This window comes from Grus americana, chromosome 18, assembly GCF_028858705.1.
Source record: "Grus americana isolate bGruAme1 chromosome 18, bGruAme1.mat, whole genome shotgun sequence".
NCBI classification, from domain to species: domain Eukaryota; kingdom Metazoa; phylum Chordata; class Aves; order Gruiformes; family Gruidae; genus Grus; species Grus americana.
In genome coordinates this window covers 544722-564920 of record NC_072869.1, presented here as the reverse complement: position 1 = coordinate 564920, position 20199 = coordinate 544722, and the positions used below count along the sequence as shown (strand labels likewise).

General features: G+C 61.0%; 2 protein-coding genes across 4 annotated transcripts in view; one reads left to right on the top strand and one right to left on the bottom strand.

Moving 5' to 3' along the window:
* Positions 1-652: 652 nt before the first annotated feature.
* DNAH17 (dynein axonemal heavy chain 17) overlaps positions 653-20199 on the top strand; it is a 37028-nt gene continuing 17481 nt past the window's right edge. Inside the window, exons 1-47 of the mRNA XM_054846286.1 lie at positions 653-1172; positions 1923-2116; positions 2369-2561; positions 2641-2740; positions 2821-2906; positions 3078-3203; positions 3412-3567; positions 3649-3732; positions 4150-4317; positions 4546-4662; positions 4827-5095; positions 5193-5388; positions 5534-5680; positions 5993-6101; positions 6355-6458; positions 6560-6700; positions 7094-7237; positions 7476-7658; positions 7757-8011; positions 8126-8295; positions 8561-8783; positions 8863-8979; positions 9101-9187; positions 9389-9541; positions 10081-10329; positions 10556-10678; positions 10863-11210; positions 11287-11378; positions 11560-11686; positions 11902-12054; positions 12477-12602; positions 12752-12859; positions 13001-13132; positions 13566-13726; positions 13835-13991; positions 14409-14513; positions 15010-15167; positions 15765-15903; positions 16365-16592; positions 16753-16890; positions 17391-17523; positions 17802-17929; positions 18051-18199; positions 18383-18665; positions 18801-18974; positions 19691-19898; positions 19995-20160. Coding sequence (XP_054702261.1) covers positions 828-1172; positions 1923-2116; positions 2369-2561; positions 2641-2740; positions 2821-2906; positions 3078-3203; positions 3412-3567; positions 3649-3732; positions 4150-4317; positions 4546-4662; positions 4827-5095; positions 5193-5388; positions 5534-5680; positions 5993-6101; positions 6355-6458; positions 6560-6700; positions 7094-7237; positions 7476-7658; positions 7757-8011; positions 8126-8295; positions 8561-8783; positions 8863-8979; positions 9101-9187; positions 9389-9541; positions 10081-10329; positions 10556-10678; positions 10863-11210; positions 11287-11378; positions 11560-11686; positions 11902-12054; positions 12477-12602; positions 12752-12859; positions 13001-13132; positions 13566-13726; positions 13835-13991; positions 14409-14513; positions 15010-15167; positions 15765-15903; positions 16365-16592; positions 16753-16890; positions 17391-17523; positions 17802-17929; positions 18051-18199; positions 18383-18665; positions 18801-18974; positions 19691-19898; positions 19995-20160 — 7652 coding nt within the window. The 5' untranslated portion in view covers positions 653-827. The remainder of the gene's footprint in view (positions 1173-1922; positions 2117-2368; positions 2562-2640; positions 2741-2820; positions 2907-3077; positions 3204-3411; positions 3568-3648; positions 3733-4149; positions 4318-4545; positions 4663-4826; positions 5096-5192; positions 5389-5533; positions 5681-5992; positions 6102-6354; positions 6459-6559; positions 6701-7093; positions 7238-7475; positions 7659-7756; positions 8012-8125; positions 8296-8560; positions 8784-8862; positions 8980-9100; positions 9188-9388; positions 9542-10080; positions 10330-10555; positions 10679-10862; positions 11211-11286; positions 11379-11559; positions 11687-11901; positions 12055-12476; positions 12603-12751; positions 12860-13000; positions 13133-13565; positions 13727-13834; positions 13992-14408; positions 14514-15009; positions 15168-15764; positions 15904-16364; positions 16593-16752; positions 16891-17390; positions 17524-17801; positions 17930-18050; positions 18200-18382; positions 18666-18800; positions 18975-19690; positions 19899-19994; positions 20161-20199) is intronic.
* The window catches only part of PGS1 (phosphatidylglycerophosphate synthase 1), a 38135-nt gene continuing 36526 nt past the window's right edge, over positions 18591-20199 (bottom strand). The window contains exons 9-10 of one of the 3 annotated variants that reach the window (XR_008579719.1): positions 19847-20011; positions 18974-19744 (exon numbers count right to left, since the gene is read on the bottom strand). The gene's annotated coding sequence lies outside the window, so the exon portion shown is untranslated. Of the gene's footprint in view, positions 20012-20199 lie in introns of all 3 variants that reach the window. The other 2 variants (XR_008579721.1, XM_054846288.1) reach the window with 2 other exon arrangements.

The following is a 20199-nucleotide window of genomic DNA, read 5'->3' as shown; positions in this document are numbered from 1 at the left end:
GCTGCCCGATGCCCGAGTGCCCAGGGAGGGAGGGATCCTGCCCTGCCTGCAACAGGGGCCGGGGGGGACCATTGCCCCAGCCCCGGGTCCTGCGCTGGGCTCTGGGGTATCAAACCTCCCCGGGTGGTACCAGCTGTAAATGGGAACGCGATCGAAAGCAAAGTTGAGGCCAAGGGCAACCCAGGAGCCACAGAGCCCGTGTGCGGCCGTGCCGGGGCTGGGGGAGACTGGTCTGGCCGCCCGCACACCCGTGCAGAGAAAAACCAGGGCCATGGTGGGAGCCTGGCAGAGCAGGGGGCAGGGGCAGCCCTTGGCACTGTATCGCCTCTGGTGCGGGGGGGTGTGCGTGGGCAAACAGCCTGGCCAAGGGATGCCAGGCAGGGACGCCGGGGGGGGGGGGGGTGGAGGGGCAGCCCTGTGGTTCTGAGGCAGTTGGGCTGCAGCTGGCGTCGGTTGGGGCCGGTGCCGGTGTCGGTTGGGGCTGGTGCCGGTGTCGGTTGGGCTGCAGCCGGCGGCTGGAGGCTGCAGGAGGGCTGAGGGGTGCGGCAGGGCAGTGGAGCAGAAGGGCCAGGCAGGGATGGGGCGCGATGGGGGGTGATGGGCGGGGATGGGGGGTGATGGAGCTGAGGACAGGGCAGGCTGGGGGGTGATGGGGGCGATGGGGCCGGCAGCTCCTTTCGGGGCTGCAACGTGCCGAGGGAAGGCTGGGGGCGGCGAGGGGACTGTGACACGGCTGGGGTGTGGGGTCTGCGCTGCCCCCGGCTGAGCGGGGCTTCGTCTGTCCCTGGCAGTGCTGGGGAGCCGCGGCCGAGCCCAGTGCCGGCGGGATGTCGGCTGTGCCGGACGAGCGGCATGGCTTCCTGGAGAGCTTTGCCACGCTGCTGCTGCGGGTCCGGCCGGACAAGTGGAGCAAGTTTGTGGGCAGTGAGGAGGCTGCAGCCGTGCTGGACGAGTTCTTCAAGCAGCAGGACGTGCTGGAGCTGGTGCTGGCGCTGAACCCCGCCGGGCAGCTCCTGCTGACGGCCGGCTTCCCACCCGCCCTCAGGGGCAAGGGTGTCTACTTCGTGAAGAAGAAGAGGGAGAACATCACCCGGGAGAACTGCCGGAGCGGGCTGCTGGTGGGAGACATCGGCCCCTCGCCGGTGGAGCAGCTCATTGCTGTGATGGAGGAGGTGGGTTCCCCAGGCAGGTGCCGTGCTCAGGCTCGGGGCAGTGGGACGAGCCCAGCTCCCCGCACGGGCCACTGCTGCCTGGACACCCACTGCAGGCTGCTGTCACCAAAATTTTAGGTGGGCTCGAAAAGAAACTAAATTAAATTAATAGAAGAAAAATTGCCCCAGGCGCTGGCCCTGGCTTCACAGTGGCTCTTGGCCACCCACCCCACTCTGCCAGTGGGCTGACTGCGTCCCATTGGGACACGGAGCTGGGTGAAAGTCACAAGCCTGATTTTTTTCTCCTGGGGCCCAGCTGGATCACTTCTTCCTTGTGGTTTCAAAATCTCGGTGCAATTCCCCCTTCCCCATGCCCTGCAGCTGGGAAATGTCTGAGTGGATTTCTCTCAAACTTCCCATAACTATTCCTGCTCAGAAGACTGCCAGCCCAGAGCACCCAAGAGCTGTCAGGCCCCAGGAGCTCCCGCAGTTCCTCCTCAATGCCGGGGGCTTTTGCTTGGGCACCAGCCCCTGACCCCGCTGGGTGCACTCCCAGCACTTCCCAAACCGTGAGCATTGGAAACCCATCACAGGGTGAGGGGACTCCTGGTCGCACTGACACAAAAAAAAAAAAAAAAAAAAATCAAATCAGCAAAACTCATCCACGGCTGCTGGAGCTGTGGCTGTGCACACCGGTGCGGCCGCACACTGCCCTTTCAATGGGAGACCCAGTGCTCCTGTCCGAGCACCCGACCGAGCCCTCTCCTCCAGGTCGTGTTCCCCCTGCTCCTGAGCGAGGAGAACGTGGCGGGCTGGCCTGGGGTGGTGGTGGTGGACGTCATGCGACATGCCTGCCGGCTGAAGAACAAGATGTTCGTGATGGGTGGGAAGATCCAGGGGAAGCCGCTGCTCCCACTGCCGGAGCACCTGGACAGCTGGGACGACTCCAGCACCATCCCGGACTGGTGGGTGCTGCCGGCACCACTCGGTGCTGGCAAAACCTGGCAGGGGCCTGGGGCAGCATAAGTCCCTTTGGGAGGGATGGGAGCACCCCTGGGCACAGCTGCCCCTCAGCAGCACAGCACCTTTGAGAGACTCATGCGGGGCCAGCAGAGGTGGCTGCAAGCAGGCGCACAGGGGTCCCCGGGGCAGCACGGCTCCCCTGGGGGGATCTGGGGCCAGTCCTGGTGCTGGAGCATAACCCGGCTGCCTTTCAGCCTGGCGGGGCCCATGGACATTTCAGTGCTACACTCCATTGAGACCATTGTCATCGAGTGGTCCCACCAGATCGGAGACATCCTGAGCAAGGACTCAGCGCAGCCGCTGCTGGAGGGGCTGCACCCCCTGCCCAGGACAGAGTTTGAGTTCTGGCACACCAGGATGGTCAACCTGCAGTGCATCAACGACCAGGTACTGCCTTGCCCGTGGGCGGCGGTGTGTCCCCGGTGCTGAGCCCCCGGTGCTGACCCTACCACCTCTCCCCTGCCAGCTGCTCTCACCCCGAGCGACGGCGCTGGCCGGGATGCTGGAGAAGGCCAACAGCTGCTACTGGCCGGCGCTCCAGAGCATGTTCAGGGATGTCAGCGCTGGTAAGCCCCTGTGCGACGTGGCGGGCAGCTGCCTCTCGCCCCTCCGGTCCGTCCCTGACGCGGTTTGTCCCCTGGCCCAGGCCTGGAGGAAGCCAAGGACGTCAGCCTCCACCTGCAACCGCTTCGGATCCTGCTGGAAGAGATGGAGCAAATGGATTACTCCCAGGTAAGTTATATCTGGCAGAATAACCAGGCACCACCTGGCTTCCTCATCCGGGTAGAGGTGGCAGCACTGAGCCCCAGAGGCTGCGTGTGGGTGCAGATCCACCCCGGCTCTGCCCAACCCTCGTTAGCATGGCCATGGCCTGCACTAACGAACGGGGCTCTGCTCCCGCAGCTGCAGCCCTGTGTGGACAGGGTGCTGTGCACCGTACGCCTCCTTCGGACTCACTGCCAGCACTACAGCTCGCCCGCCCGCATCATCATCGTCCTGCAGGAGATCTGCAACCTCCTCATCGAGATGGTAGAGCCCCGGGGCCGGCGGTGCTGCACCGCTGTGGGACCGTTAGCGGGAGGGGTGACACGGGGCAGGCGTGGGGAGCCCAGCTGGGGTGGCATAGAGACACCCCAATCAAGGGACCAGCAAAGCCCCCATGTAGGGCTGGAGGGGGTGTGGGGCAGCAGTGGGCTCCCCTCTGCCAACAGCCCCTGCCTGCATCTGCCTGTCCTAGACCCGCAACTTCCTGAGCCCCGAGGACGTGATGAAGGGGCTGCAAGGAGAAACCGAAGAGACCTTAGGGGGAATAAGACTGAGCATTTCCACCATAGAGAAGCTGTTCCAGTCCTACACCACTTACTGCTCCGACCTGATGCCTGCATTGTTCTCGGTGGGTGCAGGGGATGGTGCGGGGTCCACCTCGCCCCGTCCACACCAGCTCTGCTCGCTGACGGCTCCTCTCCACTGCCAGGAGGAGCCACAGGTCTGGGAGTTCCCCCCATCCCTCATCTTCAGGAGAATGGACGCCTTCTTGCACAGGCTCAAGACCATCGAGGTGACAGCAGAGCATTTTGGGGCACGGTGCCAGGCCCATGTGGGGTCCCGCTGCCCTGGGGACGCTGGGGTGGTCCCCTGAGAGCGGCACAGGGACAGACTCTGCTCCAGCCCCAGGGTGGGCTGGGGCTGCCGGCGCGGGAGAGGAGCAGAGGGGAGGTGGGAGCCCAGCAGTGGTGCGTTGCTGGGAGCACAGTGGCATCCTTCCCAGCACAACAGCCGTGCCCCCGCGCCCCAGCTGGGCACCCCCGGCCAGGCTGCGAGGCGTCCCTAGGCAGGATGCTCCTTGGGAGCAGAGATCTCACAGGACGCAGCCCTGTGCTGGTGCTGCAGCCCCTGCACCTGCACCGCCGGGGCATGGGGAGCCGGGGTTTGCCACCAAGAGGAGCCGGGTGAGATGATGGTCTGTGCTCGCCAGGAGCTGTACCAGACAGCTATCGAGTTTCTGAAGCTGGAGAAGGCAGAGCTGGGAGGAATGAGAGGAAACATCCTCGGGAGCCAGGTGTTTCAGATCTACGAGGAAGTCTCTGAACTCATCGAGGGTTTTGCTGATTGCAAATACGATCCCTTAGATCCCGCAGAAGAGGTGAGTCAATGCTGGTATGGAAGTGTAAGCATTTGCTAATGACAAAGATCGCTTGCCAGAACATGCTGGCAGAACTGCGTGTAAAACTGTCCCATGGCAGCACGCGTGCTCGCTTTGGGGCAGGTCACGGGGCTCCGGGGCGTCTGGATTCAGTGAATCCTTCTGGAAGGATTTGGGAAGGAAACGCGGAGGCTGCACCGGCTTAAATCGTTTTCTTCTTACTGGCAGCAATTGAACAAAGACTTTGCAGCGTTCCAGGAGAAGATTCAGGACGTGGACAGGCGGCTGGCCACCATTTTCTGCCAAGGCTTTAACGACTGCAACTGCCTGGCATCTGCTGTGAAGGTACACGTGCCCCCCTCGGCTCGACAGGTCCTGCCCTTGGGCACGGGGTGTCCTCACCTGAGTGCTGGAGGCTGGCAGCAGGCATGCAGGAGTGACCGTGGAGGTGTCACCGGGCCGTTCCGGATGCCCTGGAGCACAGACGCTAATGCCTCTCTCTCCTGCAGCTGGTGCACATGTTCGCCTCCCTGCTGGAGCGACCTTTGATAAAGGCTGAGGTTTCCCCCCATTACTCAGCCCTGCTGGGAATGTTCAGCACCGAGCTGGAGAACGTGAGGGTGCTGTACAATGCCCAGACGGCTTCCCCGCCAGCACACGGAGGGGGCCTGGCCATCAACAAAAACATGCCGCCGGTGGCCGGGCAGCTGAAGTGGGCTCTGGAGCTGCAGCAGCGGCTGGAGCAGCCGCACAGGGACCTGTTTGCCATCAGCCACCCGTACGTGTGGGTCGCCCCGTGGGGGGCAGGATCGGGCCCAGCAGGGATCCTCCGGTGGCTTACTGCAGCTGCTGCTTCTTTACCATGACCCTGACAGAGTGATGGTCAGTGCTGAAGCTAAACTGGTGTCCGGGAAGTACGAAGAAATGATGGGACTGCTGCGAGGTTACCGCAAGACGGTCTACGAGGAGTGGGTGTGCGGCGCCGGCCGGGACTGCCAGTTCAGCCTGGAGCAGCCCTTGATCCTGAGGGACCCCGGCTCGTCCCTCCTCAGCGTGAACTTCAGCAAAGAGGTGGGTGCTGGTGGGATCGGCCAGCCTGGCGCAGGGGAACGCCAGTGATCACCCACCTGAGTGTAAATCTGACTTTCTCAGAGGCTGTGGTGAGATGTTTTGGGTTTTATTAACAAGCCTTGTCTCCGGCCGTCGTGTCTTGCAGCTCACCGCCGTTCTGCGGGAGGTGAAGTACTTGAACTTCCAGCAGCAGCAGGATATCCCGGGCAGTGCTGAGAGCCTCTTCGCTCAAAATGAGACTTTTCAAATGTTTGTGGACAACCTGGATCTTATCGTTGGCTGGTACAATGAGGCAGGTTGCAAAGGGGAGACAACCCGGTGCCTTTCCGTGCCCTGAGCCCTGGCCAGGCTGAGACGGGCTGGGGACCCCCCCAGGGGAGAGGCTTGTACGAAACAGCTCCTGGAAGCCCAGGGTGGTTGGGGTACACCGGGCACGGCACCGGCACCCCGGGTCCCTGCCCATCCCGTGGCTGAGCCAAGCTGCTGCTGCCGCCACCCCCCATGCTCCGTGTCGGCACAGACCCCGTTCCTCGGTAAAACTGGTGCCCAAGCGAGCGCCGCTCCCCTGCCTGCAGCGCTCACCCGCGCCGCGTTGGCTCCCCAGGTGAAGCGGGGGCTGCTGCCGGTGGAAGTCCCGCTCGTGGCCGGGGAGCTGGAGGCCGTGGACGGGCGGCTGGCCAGCGCAGAGCACACCCTGTTTTGGCACCATGAAGGTACAAACCCACCTCCCACCCTGGGCCAGAGATCCTTTTTGTGCGTTTTGGGGAACCCCTGGCACCTCCTGCCCGGTGGCTGTCCTCGGGTCCCCACACCCATCACACCCGAAACACGGACACCCCCCCCACACACTGCAGGGGTGGGTGGGTGAGGAGGGGGCTGGGCAGCGTGCCCCCCCCCCGGTGAACAGCCCCAACGTGCCCCTGCCCGACCACGCTCGCTGCCTTGGAGCGTGCGTTTTCCTCCCAGGTGTCACGGAGTACCTCCGAGAGATGAGAGACATCTTGTACGACTTGCAGAGCAGGGTCCAGAAAGCAAAATTAAACATGGAAAATATCACCCAGCTGATGGAGGTAGCCCTCGTGGTGCTTTACGAGTGCCTTTCTGGGAAGCCTCCTGCGGGGATTTACGCCTCCGAGCACAGCAGGGCAGCCCTGTCGTCTTTTCCCTGCAGGAGTGCTCGGCCGCTCCCTTGTTTGAAAGGAAAGACAACAAGGAGGCAGCGCTCTTGGACCTGGATGGGAAAGCAAACGCTTTAACCAAGCGCTGTGCTGCCATTGAGGACGCAGGCGTAAAGATCCAGGAGATGGTGGAGGTGAGACACGTCCTAGGTTGGTCGTCAGAGTTGGTTTAACAAGGATCTTGTCCGGCAGCCGCGTGCCGCGATGGTCTGAACCCCCGTCTGTAACTGAGCGTTGGGCTCAAACCTGGGGTGCAATCCCCCGGTCTCTGCTGAGACGAGGCTCCGGCGAAGGACCATGAAACGCCGCACACGGACTCCAGAAATCCTCTGCCCTCTCGGCGTGAGGTCTCGGCTGCGGCTTCTGCTGTCGTACAGCTGGGAGAAGGGAAGGGTGCGGGATCCGTGCGACAGCCAGGCAGGGCAAAGCCGCGGGGGCCGTGAGAGGGGCCTCGCTCGCAGCGTTAGGAGCTGGCACATTTGCTGGGTATTTATTGACAAATACTGGTCGGGTTTTTCTGCTTGCAGGAGAACGCAGATCTGTTTAAGGCTGACAAGTCATCGCAGATATGGCTGGACTACGTGGGATACATAGATGGAATCGTGCTGGATGGACTCTTCAGACTTGTCCACAAATCTCTGCAGCTCCTGCTCACCAACATGGCCCCTGAGGTAGGTCCAGCTCTGCCCTGCAGCGCGCTGCCCCTGCTTTGCCCGTGCTCGGGGTGTCCCACCGCTCGCTGTTAGTTCCTTCGGGCATTTGGTGGCCAAATGTGCCCGTCCCGGTGCTCCCCGGCACACCTGGCCAGGTGCTGGTGTCCCCCCTCGTCACTGCCGGGGGACACCACGGGGCTGGTGGCTGGGGGGCCGCGGGACGTGAAGCACCGTGTGGGGCACCGATCTCTTTCAGGCCGACGTGGCACCGTTGTTCGAGGTGTGCATGGAGCTGTGTGACGGCAGAGTGCGGTACCGTCCCTCGCTGGAGATGGGTGACGACAACAATTTCTTGGAGCTGATGGAAAGCCTGCTCGGCAATATCTACGCGTCCGCGGGGTGCATATCTCGGCTGCTGGAGGGGAAGCTGAGCTACAAGGTTGGTCCATGGCGGGCAGCACCTCCCGGCTCAGCTGGAGGTGGGTGAGGATGCCCGGTCCCCTGAGCTGGTCCCTGAAAGCTCTGCCCGTCCCTTAGACCACCCTGGAGGAGCAGGCGGACCTCAGCAGGATGCGGGAGGAGGTGGTGTCGCTGGTGGTCAGCGCCATGACAGAAGGCGAGGAGTACAGCGCCGGCTTCGAGGAGCAAGCCCACCTGTGGCTGGAGGACCCCGCAGAGTTCCTGCAGCGCTTCCTCACCTTGGGCAGTGCCCCCGGCCCCGAGGAGCTGGAGCTGCAGCCAGAGGAGACCCCGTCCCACGGGACCCCATCCCTCCAGCTCTTTCAGCAGGAGGTATGGGACGGGTGCTCGGGATGCACTGGGTACCCCGGAGGACTCGGTGCCCGGGGGGGTGCTGGGTGCCCGGGGGGGTGCTGGCCATGGGCTGTGACCAGCTCTCGTCCCCAGATCGACATGTGCGAGGCACTGTGCGAGGAGGTGTCGGAGTTTGCGAACACCGAGGTGTTTGGGGGGTGGCTGCAGAGCGACTGCCGCCCCTTCAAGCAGGCGCTGCTGGGCGCCATCGGGCAACGGGGTCTGGTGCTCCGGCAGCACCTCGCCAGACACGTCACCACCAGGTAGGGGCCCAGTGAGCCCTGCCGTGGGGATGGGGTGCTCCCGGTGACCGGAGCCTGGCTGGGCTGTGGCGACGGCACCGGCGTGTGCCGGGGCAGGGCTGGCCCCGAGGGACGGAGCCGTGGGGGCGCAGGTGAAGCTGCCGGGCACCCCCGCAGCAGCAGCTCCGGGGGGGGCCGTGCCCTGCAGAGCGAGCCCCAGGCTAGCAGAGGGGCGGCTGTGAGCCCCGTCGGGGACACCCCGTGAGCGCCGCCACCTTCCTCCCAGTCTGCAGGAGCTGTCTGATTTCATCCAAGAGGCGAACGCCGGTTTGAATAAACCTCTGGAGGAGGGAGACTATGATGGGCTGGTGGAGGTGATGGGGCACCTGATGAGGGTCAAGGAGAGGCAGGCAACGACTGACCACATGTTTGAGCCCCTGAAGGAGACGGTTGCCCTGCTCAGCACTTACGGAGAGGAGATGCCGGAGGAGATCCACCTGCAGCTCCACGTGAGCTGCTCAGGGTGCTGGGGACCGGGTGCGGGCTCCCTGGGGCCAGGCTGCCGACACTGTGGGGTGCTGATTGCAGGACCTGCCCGAGCACTGGGACAGCACCAAGAAGCTCTCCCTGCGCGTCAAGCAGAGCGTGGCACCCCTGCAAGCCAACGAGGTCAACATCATCCGCAGGAAGTGCCAGCAGTTCGAGGTGCCTCCCCCGCAGCTCGGGGACAAGCGAGCAGCTTCTCAGCAGCTTTGGGAAGGCCCTGCTGCCCTCCCCGCCTGCCAGCTCCCAGCTGCCCTCCCTGAGCCCTGTCCTCCCCGCACAGGTCCGGCAGCACGCCTTCCGGGAGAAGTTCCGGGAAAAAGCCCCTTTTTCGTACACTGACCCAGACCCCTACAAGTCCTTGAACAAGGTAAGGAAGGGGAGGATGCCAGGGCTGCCGCTGTCCCCGCCGGCACTGCCTGGCTGCCCCCGGCCCCGTGCACCACTACGCAGGGGGGCTGGGGAGGGGCAGCCGCTCCGGTTCACAGCCCCACAAGAGCCATCGCTGCGGCAGGAGACGTGTCCCTGGCTCACGGTCCCTGGCTGAGACCTTCTCTTTTTCTCCGGCCAGCAACAGAAGAGCATCGCTGCCATGGAGAGTGACATGGCAGCCCTGTCCAAGTCAGCCGGGCTGTTCGAAGTGTCGGTGCCAGCGTACAAACAGCTCAAGGCGTGCCACAGGGAGGTGCGCTTGCTGAAGGAGCTCTGGGACATGATCGTCCTGGTACGTGCCGCAGTCTGTGAGCCAGCGCGATGGGGCGGGCAAGGAGGAGGCAGGAGCATGGGGATGTAGAGCACAGGCTTCTGGGGTGTGCTGGGCTGGTCCTCACAGTTTTGAAATTCCTGAGGCCGTGACGAGTTGCTCAGTGTCCGCAGACAGTGGCTGCCGGTAGCCGTCTGCGGTCGAGCGCAGTGGCCGGGATCCCTGGGCTCGGTGCTGGCCCCTGTGCCAGGGCGCGATGCCCAGCGCTGCCTCCCGGCAAGGGCTTGACAGCAGACTGCTGCTGGCAGGCATGGGCACCCGGCGTGGGCACCCTGCGCCAGCCCGGCATTGCCAGCCAAAGGTGCAAAGTTGTTGTAGCTCCTCTGCGAGTCTCATTGCCAGGAGAGGTGGGAGAGGCACGGGGCAGGTTGTCACAGCGTTAGAGCAACGGGTGTGCGGGCGCATGGTGGGTGTGCGGGCGTGGGGTATGCTGCTCTTCATCCTGGGCAGCAAAGCTTCTGCTAATGACGTGTCCTGTGAAAATGTGATCCTGAATTCAGGTTAACACAAGTATTGATGACTGGAAGACCACCAGGTGGAAGGATATCAATGTTGAGCAAATGGATATCGATTGTAAGAAATTTTCTAAAGACATTCGGAGCTTGGATAAGGAGATGAGAAGTTGGGATGCATTCACAGGGCTGGACAACAGTGTGAAGAACATGATAACGTCCCTGCACGCCATGAACGAGCTGCAGAACCCGGCCATCAGGGACCGGCACTGGCAGGAGCTCATGCAGGCAACCCAGGTGCTCCCAGCCCTCCCGCCCTTCCTGGCTGTAAGCCCTGGCCTGGGGGGCTCCTGAGATTTGCATCCATCAGGGGAAGCATGCAATCTGTTTTAAAAACTGGCCATGCACAAATATTTGTGTAGGGTCTTTAAACATGGGTGTTAATGAGCTCGTTTGGGCCAGCCACTGGGCTGCCTCTCTGCAGAGCGGAGCCCATGCCCCAACGGTGCCGGTTCTGCTCCAGGTGAACTTCACCATGTCCGAGGACACAACCCTCGCGGATCTGCTGCAGCTGAACCTGCACAGGTTCGAGGATGAGGTTCGTGGCATCGTGGACAAAGCCATGAAAGAGTTGGGGATGGAGAAGGTAAATGGGGCTCAGTCCCTGCCCTGCTGTGCTGAGAGCCCTGCTCCAATGTGGCTCTGTAACTGTTAGCGCTCGTGCTCCTGCTCCTGGGGCTGGAGCCCACACGCAGCGCGGCACCCGTGGAGCTCATGCCCCGGGACGCAGCACCGCAGAGCACAGCTCATTTCTCACCCTCCATCCGCAGGTGCTGAACACCCTCGACACTACCTGGGCAACGATGCGGTTTGAGCACGAGCCCCACGCCAGGACCGGCATCGTGCTGCTCAAGTCGGATGAGACGCTCATTGAGACGCTGGAGGACAACCAAGTGCAGCTGCAGAACCTGATGCCCTCCAAGTACCTAGCCTTCTTCCTTCAGGAGGTGTTGGGCTGGCAGCAGAAGCTCTCGACCGCCGACTCCATTATCAGCATCTGGTTCGAGGTGCAGAGGACGTGGAGTCACCTGGAAAGCATCTTCATCGGCTCCGAAGACATCCGCAGTCAACTGCCGGAGGACTCGAAGCATTTTGACTCTATCGATCAAGATTTCAAAGTGCGAAGCACATCCCCCCCAGCCCCGGGAGCCCGCCGCAGGTTCAGGTAGAGCTGAAGCATTTTTCCTCTTGCAGAAATTAATGGCTGATGCAGTAAAAACTCCCAATGTGATTGAAGCTACAAACAAGCCTGGTCTCTACGACAAGCTAGAAGCGTTGCAGAAAAGGTGAGCTTTGAGTCGTCCCCGTGAAGCATTATGGAGAGGCCTCCGCCGGCTGGTCTAGAGCCAAAGGAAGAGTTTGATTTCTCCAAAGTGGCGTTTTCCTCAGCACGGCAATGACTTTGCAAGGAGTGAAAATTAGTAGGGGGGGGTTAACTGCAGGGTTTTTTTCCTTGTTTTCTGTTAGACTGGCACTCTGTGAGAAGGCTTTGGCTGAATACCTGGAGACCAAACGGCTGGCTTTTCCCAGATTCTACTTTGTTTCCTCTGCAGACCTGCTTGACATTTTATCTCATGGGAATGAGCCAGTGGAGGTATGGGGCGAGCGTAAAGCGTGGAGGCAAGGCCTGTGTCTCTTGCGCGCTAACTTGCTATAGCACTTTAAAAGTATTTTTCATCCTGACGGACAGAACCGCCCCTGGTACCCCCTCCTCAGGGATGCAGCGCCCCGAGAGACGTTCATCCAAGCGGTGATCACAGCTCTGCACGGGACGGGGTCCCTCACCCTCCACCATGCCTCTGTTCTCAGGTGTCCCGGCACCTGCCCAAGCTGTTCGACAGTCTGGCTAAACTGAAGTTCAAGATGAGTCCGGACAAAAAGCCCCTGAAGGTTGGCCTGGGGATGTTCAGCATGGACGAGGAGTACGTGCCCCTCGACGCAGACTGCGACTTGTCTGGCCAGGTCAGCCGAGCTCTGTGGAGCCTCCGCTTATAGGGGCAGGACGGGGACGAACCTTTTGTTGTGCACTAACAGCCCGCGGCAGTTTTAACGTGCAATCATGAAGCCTTCTGACCAACACCCCCCCTCCCGAAATGGGGTCTACGTTACAGGCGTAGAACAGCGCTGCAGCGATGTCAGAGTCGCGTACACCCGCTCTCAGGCAGCCGCACCGTGTTTTTCCCCTCTCTGTCGTTCTCCCTCGGGCCGTGCTCCACAAACTGCCACGGGAAGTGCCCCGCGGGCTCTTTCACGCAGCTTGTTGCGACGCGCAGGGAGAAGCTTGCTGCGCAGAGCAGCAGGGAGCCGCTTGCACGGCGTCACACAGCCAGACCGTGCACAGGCGAGGGACCCTCGCTCAGACTTCGCTGGCTGTGACCCTCTAGGTCGAGGTTTGGCTGAACCGAGTGCTGGTGAGCATGCGTTCCACCCTGCGGTGCCTCATCCCCGAGGCCGTGGTGACCTACGAGGAGAAGCCGCGGGAGCAGTGGGTGTTCGACTACCCAGCACAGGTGGGAGCTGCCGCGCGGGGCCGGTCGGGCCGGCGGCTCGGCGAGCCCAGGTCCGAGAGGAGGAACGTGCAGAGAGCCCGGGGAGGTGCAGGCGCCTGCCCCGAGCCTTCGCGGGGACGGCCACGTGTTGTCCCTGTGGTCTGCTGCAGGTCGCTCTGACGTGCACCCAGATCTGGTGGACCACAGAAGTCGGCATTGCCTTTTCAAGGCTGGAGGAAGGCTATGAGAGCGCAATGAGGGATTACAACAAAAAGCAGGTTGGCATCTCTCAGACCTGACCCGGAGCTGTCCTGCAGCCCCTCTCTGCTCGGAAGAGGCGAGGTCTGGGCCAGGGGGTCACCGGGAGATGGGCAAAGTGTGACATCATTTTTCTGTTCAGCATTTCTTTCCTTTCTTAGATTTCTCAGCTCAATGCACTGATTTCACTACTCGTTGGCAACCTCGCTGCCGGAGACAGGATGAAGATCATGACAATCTGTACCATTGATGTCCACGCCAGGGATGTTGTGGCCAAAATGATCCTTGCGAAGGTATTTGTTACAAGAGGATATTTTTACTGCTTTGTTTCTTGGCCCTTCTGAGCACAGATTTCCTGTTATTTTATTACTTTCCAATATTTGCAAAGTATCCCGAAACCACACGTGGGGTGTTAGGGCTGCATGGGAGCTGGGGAGGTGACAGCACAGCCGGGGTCGGACAGGACCAGACCGGGTCTCATGCAGAGCCAGATCCAGGAGCAGTTTTGCTGGTTCCTGCCATGCTTGGTGGGAGCTGCCATCCTCGGCGCCGGGCTGTGGGACCACCCTCACCCACCCCAGCATTGCACTGGGACCTGTTTGCATGTTCCCCTCGTGTACGGAGGTCACAAACGGTCCTGAGGCGTGTGTGGGAGCTCGCTGTGCCGGTGCGTCAGGGCGGGCAGTGCTGGTGCCTGCCTGCCCTCCGCAGCCGGCTGCTCCGCAGGTGGAGAGCGCCCAGGCGTTCACCTGGCAGTCCCAGCTCCGGCACCGCTGGGACGAGGGGAAGAGGCACTGCTACGCCAACATCTGCGACGCTCAGCTCCAGTACTCCTACGAGTACCTGGGGAACACCCCCCGGCTGGTCATCACCCCCCTGACGGATCGGTAGGGGCTCGGCTCCCCGCACCTCCCGCTGCCCGCGCCGGCGACGTCGGCTCCGTGGCCGTGCCACGCTGCCGGCACCGCTCAGCCCTGACGCCCTCCCCGCCGCAGGTGCTACATCACCCTGACGCAGTCCCTCCACCTCTTCATGGGGGGGGCCCCCGCCGGCCCCGCGGGCACCGGGAAAACAGAGACCACCAAGGACCTGGGCCGGGCGGTGGGCATGATGGTCTACGTCTTCAACTGCTCCGAGCAGATGGACTACAAGGTAGGGCGTGGGGGAGCAGGACGGCGGCAACAAGGCGAGAGCTGTGGGGTGTCTGCCAAGACAAGGGGGGGGACCCTCTTTCGGGCGGTGCACCCGCCGTGTTCAGCTGCAGTGTCCATCGCCGATGCCCTGAAGCTGTTCTCCTCTGCCCTGGCTCGGCAGCCGGCGAGAAAATTGTGGGTGCAGCCCCAGTGCTGTCCTGCACCGCTCACTCCCACCGTGGCTCCGGCCAGATCATTCCCTGGAAGCCCGGGGGAGCCCCTGGGGGGCTTTAATGCTGCGGGGCATTTCCCTAGGGAACAGCACATAAAAGCACAAGCAGCTCCCAGCACTTGAGCTTCCTTAACAAACCCCCGCGTTGCAGCCTCCGTGCAAAAGCTGGGTGTCTGAAGCCCATCTCCGGTGCTTTCTCTCCAGTCCTGCGGCAATATCTACAAGGGGCTCGCTCAGACCGGCGCCTGGGGCTGTTTTGACGAATTCAATCGCATTTCAGTGGAGGTTTTATCTGTGATTGCTGTGCAGGTGGGTGCTCTCCGTAGGAAACCAGCGGCAGCGTGGTGCCGTAGGGACGGGACGAGCCTCTGAGCATTCCCAGCTCACAGACGGAGCGTTGCCTCAGTTAAACCTGACTTTCAAAGGGACGGTTTGCTGCTCTTCTTTCCCGTGTGTCATGTTGGGAGGCAAATGGAGGGGAAGCGCAGCAGTACAGTGACTTTGGGCATGTTTGAGATCATGCAGCTCAGCTGTGTCCCATCCCAGCCACCCGTCACCCCCCCGCCAGCTCTGCCATCGCCCGGGCACGGGGCGTCACGGTGCCTGGCAAGGAGCTGAGTTAAGGCCAGCTCTCCTGAGCCCGGGGATTGCTACGCTGCCGTGGCTTCGGCAAGCTGTCGGTATTTCTAGCATTCGTGACTGAAGCTCCGGGCTCGGTTTCCATGGGCGGGCAGTGAGGGTGAGCCGGGGCGCTGGGCAGGGAGCTGCGGGGCTGCCGGCGCTGACGCCTGCGCTCGCCCGCCAGGTGAAATGTGTTCAAGATGCAATTCGTGCCAAGAAGAAAACATTCAATTTCCTCGGAGAGACGATCGCTCTGGTCCCGTCGGTTGGGCTGTTCATTACCATGAACCCCGGCTACGCAGGACGGACAGAACTGCCTGAAAATTTAAAAGCTCTTTTCAGGTACCCGTGGGCGGCTGGGTCTGTATGTAGCTGGCAGCGGTTACAGCATTTACCTCTGCAGCAACGCTCGTGTGCCACATCCGTAACGTGAACTAAGCCTTTGCTAGTGCGAACGAGGATGTTTGTGTGTACTGGCAGCCCTTGTGTAAGGGAGACCGCGGCACCCCGGGACAGCCCAGCTCAAAGCCCCAGAGGCCAGGAGAGCTGGGCTGCTCAGCCAGGGGAAGAGGATGCGTGGGGTGTCTAAGTCCGACCTTCAGCTAAAAATCCAATTAAGAATAAGAAAAAAAGTGGTCAGACGCTGGAAGGGGTGGCCCAGGGATGCTGTGGGATCTCTGTCCTTGGAGGAACTTCTGGGACTGCAGAAGGCCTGGGGTGACCTGATCCAGCTGTGACATGAGCCCTGCTTGGAGCAGGAGGCTGGACAAGAGACCTCCAGAGACCCCAGCCGGTGTGAATTACTGCCCGATTCTCTGATACAGCCGGGAACAATTTCTATTGGAAACTTGGGTGCAAATTCTTGCTGGCTGTGGGAGGGCGAGGGGGCGTGTGGATGTCTGTGCACAGCCCTGCTAACCTGCCGCTGCTCTTCTCCAGACCCTGTGCCATGGTGGTCCCCGATTTTGAACTGATCTGTGAAATCATGCTTGTCGCAGAAGGTTTTATTGATGCTAAGCTTCTTGCAAGGAAGTTCATTACTTTGTACACACTCTGCAAAGAGCTACTGTCGAAAGAGGTAATTTAACAATACTGCAAGGTTCTTTAAGATGAAAGAGTTCATTTGAATTTCAAACCTGACAGATTATAGTACAATGGCTGGTAGTAACATGCTGGCTGGCGTTCTGTGTAGTTCAGTCTATGGCTGGACAAATTCCACTTCCATGCTGGTGCATCACATGGCATATTTCCGCCTTCTGGAAGAAATCAAGAAGTCCAAAAATAGGACAGAATGGAGCCAGTAAAGCTGAGAGCATCCAGATATTATTCATTTCAGCAGAAGGAAGCCAGCCAGCCTGCCCTCCACCTCACGGCTGACTGGGGCTGGTCTTGCACAGAGTTGGCTTTAAGTCCAGCCTGCTGGGCACTGCGTGGATGGCCTGGGCGTGGGGCGGCGGACAGGGCGCTCCTCTGTGGTGGTGTTCAAAGCAGTTCTCCCTCACCAAAGTGGAGTTGTAATACTTTGCTGCCTGTTGGCAGGACCACTATGACTGGGGTCTGCGGGCTATCAAGTCCGTGCTGGTGGTAGCAGGCTCCTTGAAGAGAGGGGACCCCAGCCACGCCGAGGACCAAGTTCTGATGAGAGCTTTACGAGACTTCAACACCCCCAAGATTGTGACAGACGACTTGCCCGTCTTCATGGGGCTGATTGGAGACCTCTTCCCAGCCCTGGACGTCCCCAGGAAGAGGGACCTCAACTTTGAGAAGGTGCGAGCCCAGGCGCAGCACTGGCACCAGAGACATCCCAGCCCTGGCAGGGTCCAGAGGCTGAAGGTCCATTCGGCACTCTGGGGGCGGCCGGCTCATGCCTGGGGTCTCGCCAAGGCCGTGACGGCTGTCTGTGGTCAGCGCCTGCTCTTCTTCCCAGATCATTAAGCAGTCCATGATGGAGCTGAAGCTGCAGGCAGAGGAGAGCTTCGTGCTGAAGGTGGTGCAGCTGGAGGAGCTGCTGCAAGTGAGACACTCCGTCTTTGTCATCGGCAGCGCCGGCTGTGGCAAGTCCCAGGTAGCGGCCAAACCATCCCGAGGACACGGATCCCATCCTGCCCCCCAGCTGAGCACATCCCACGGCCTCCCCACGAGGATGTTGCCGCTGGCCTTGGCCGGCCAACGGACCCCCAGCTGCAGCAGCAGCACGGTCTGGGTGGGGGATGGCAGCCCGTGGAGCTGAGCAGGTTTGGGACACACAGCTCAGGGGCTGCCTGGGACGCCCATGAGCAGAGCCGGGACGAGGCATGGAGCAGGCAGGGGCACGCTCTCGCGACGCCCTGCGTGCTGCGGTGCCGGCAGGATGGTGCTGGCTGGTGGGGCTCTGCTCTCCCACAACTCCTCGGCCAGGAGCCGGCTCTGCAGAGGGAGGTCCGGAGCCTTCCCAGTGGCTGTCCAGGCCTGGGTGCTCTGCTGCGGGTGGGAGCAAGGCTCTGTGCCCCTGGCTGCGGGCAAAGGCTGCCGGAGGCTGCAGACACCCTTGAAGGAGCAGCGGCCGCACGGTTCCCCTCTCCGCAGGTGCTGAGGTCGCTCAAAAAGACGTACCAAATCATGAAGCGGAAGCCAGTCACCGTGGACCTCGACCCAAAGGCTGTGACCTGCGATGAGCTGTTCGGGGTTATTCATCCATCCACGCGAGAGTGGAAGGACGGTGAGACACCCACGCTTGTGAGCGGTCGCTTACCGCGGGTGGGAACTGGCCCACACCATCCTTCAGCAGCGGCTGACGTATGGCAAAATACTTCATAAAATGTGTCTCTGTAAACACCTTGTGATGTGGTGATGGAATGGAAGGACCTTTCCTTGGGGATTTTTACTGGAGTGTGAGGGAGGAGGAACATGTTTCAGGGAAGCACCCAGTCCCGTGCGTCCCCCAGCAAACGTGCCGTGCATGGACAGGACAAACCCACGTGTCTCTCCATGGGACAGGTCTGTTTTCTTCAGCGATGCGTGACCTGGCCAACATCACACATAAGGGGCCCAAGTGGATCATCCTCGATGGAGATATTGACCCCATGTGGATTGAGTCCCTGAACACAGTCATGGATGACAATAAGGTCGGTGCCATCACACCCCAGGAGCTTTGCTCACTCATTAACATGGGGTGATCAGCTTGTGTTCATGCCTGGGCCCCAAGATCAGGGCATTCCCCCCCCCACGATGGGCTGCTTCCCCCAGGTCCTCACCTTGGCCAGCAACGAGCGCATCCCCCTCAACCCCACCATGCGGCTTCTCTTTGAGATCAGCCACCTGCAGACCGCCACGCCAGCAACCGTGTCCCGGGCAGGAATCCTCTACATGAACCCCACGGACCTGGGCTGGAACCCGTGAGTCCAGGGAGGGAGATGGATGGGGTGGGACGAGACAGGATGGGGCGGGATGGGACGGGATGGGATGGGGTGGGATGGGATGGGACGGGATGGGGCGGGGTGGGATGGCATGGGGTAGGACGGGACGGGTGATGGCCCCCCCCGTGTGCTCGCCTGCAGCCCTGCCCATCCCTCCCACAGCGTTGTGACCAGCTGGATCGAGACGAGGACGGTGCAGTCCGAGAAGGCCAATTTGATGATCCTCTTTGACAAGTACCTGCCGGTGTGCCTAGAGAAGGTCAAGTCTGGATTCAAGAAGATCACCCCTGTCCCCGAGGTCACGGTGATACAGATGGTGCTGTACCTGCTGGAGTGCCTCCTGACGCCACAGACCACCCCGCCGGACTCGCCCCGTGAACTCTACGAGCTCTACTTCGTCTTCGCCTGCACCTGGGCCTTTGGTGGGGCCTTGTTCCAGGACCAGGTACGGCCGCCTGCCCGCGCCTGCCTGCTCGCCAGAGCATCCTGCCCAGCTCCATCCCTCGGCTGCATCCCTTCGGAAAATACTAAAGCAGCAATGTTGGCCGGTTTCTGAGTTTTTCTGTTTGGTTCCTCCCAGCTCGTGGATTACCGTGTGGAGTTCAGCAAGTGGTGGGTGAACGAGTTTAAAACCGTCAAGTTTCCTTCTCAGGGGACAATTTTTGACTATTACATTGATCCAGAAACAAAGAAATTCACGCTCTGGACTGAAAAAGTGCCAAAATTTGAACTCGATCCCGAAGTCCCTTTACAGGTATTTCCCACAAGCTCTCTGTGTTTATGTGTTTTGTTTATTACGCCATGGTCTTCCCCTGAGCAACGCTGGGCAGGACCCCACGCCTGGAGCTGGCTCTGCCACGACGCTGCGTGCAGGCTGGTGGCACCCGGCAAACCCTGCGGCTTTCTGTGGTTCTGCTTTACCCCGCAGAAACCCCAGCGAGAGCTGCAAGTTGCAACACTTCTTTTTTAATTTGAGATTAACACGTGGCTTCGTAGAGTCTCATGAAATAATTATAACTATTGCCTGAATGCAAAAATGTACTTTAAAACTCGATTTGAGTGTCTTTTGAAATGCTCTCCTGATGGAGGGGGATGTGTCAAAGACATCAGGGAAAAGGAGAGGTGCTGCGGCTGAATTTGGCCCCTGCATTGGCTGAACAAAGACACCGGGGACAGTTTCAAGAACTGTGCTGTGTTGTTCTATTCTAATAACTCATTCTTCTGACAGCTCCTATTTTTGGTCAGAAAGCCTTTAGAAAAACCAAGCACCTGAGATCTTTTGCTTTAGAGAGGGACCAGGTTTGTACGGAGAGAGCATCCTCCATTGGAGCAGCCGGCATTGCTGGGAAAACCAGGCAACGCTTCCGGCACGCTGCCCGCTGCTCTAACGGAAGATCCTGCCCCTGCCTGCAAACGCTGATTCCAGTGGCAAGAGGTGAGCTCCAGGGACTGACGGTGCGATTTCCCCAGGCCTCCATGGTGCACACGATGGAGACCATTCGCATTCGCTACTTCATGGACCTGCTGATGGAGAAGCAGAGGCCGGTGATGCTGGTGGGGAACGCAGGGACGGGAAAATCAGTCCTGATGCGGGACAAGCTCGAAGCGCTCAGCACAGATGAATACCTCGTGCAGTCTGTGCCCTTCAACTTCTACACCACCTCGGCCATGCTGCAGGGTAAGGCTGGCCCCAGCCGGCAGCCGGCCCCGTGCCAGGCTGTGCCACACAGCCCCACGGCGCTGCCCCACCGCTGACCTGCTCCTCTCGCTGCAGCTGTCCTGGAGAAGCCCCTGGAAAAGAAATCAGGGAGGAACTACGGCCCGCCTGGGACCAGGAAGCTTATCTACTTCATCGACGACATGAACATGCCGGAGGTGGACAAGTACGGCACCGTGGCACCGCACACGCTCATCCGGCAGCACATGGACCATGGGCACTGGTAGGTGCCCAGCCGGTGGCACCCGCCGCGGGGGCTCCG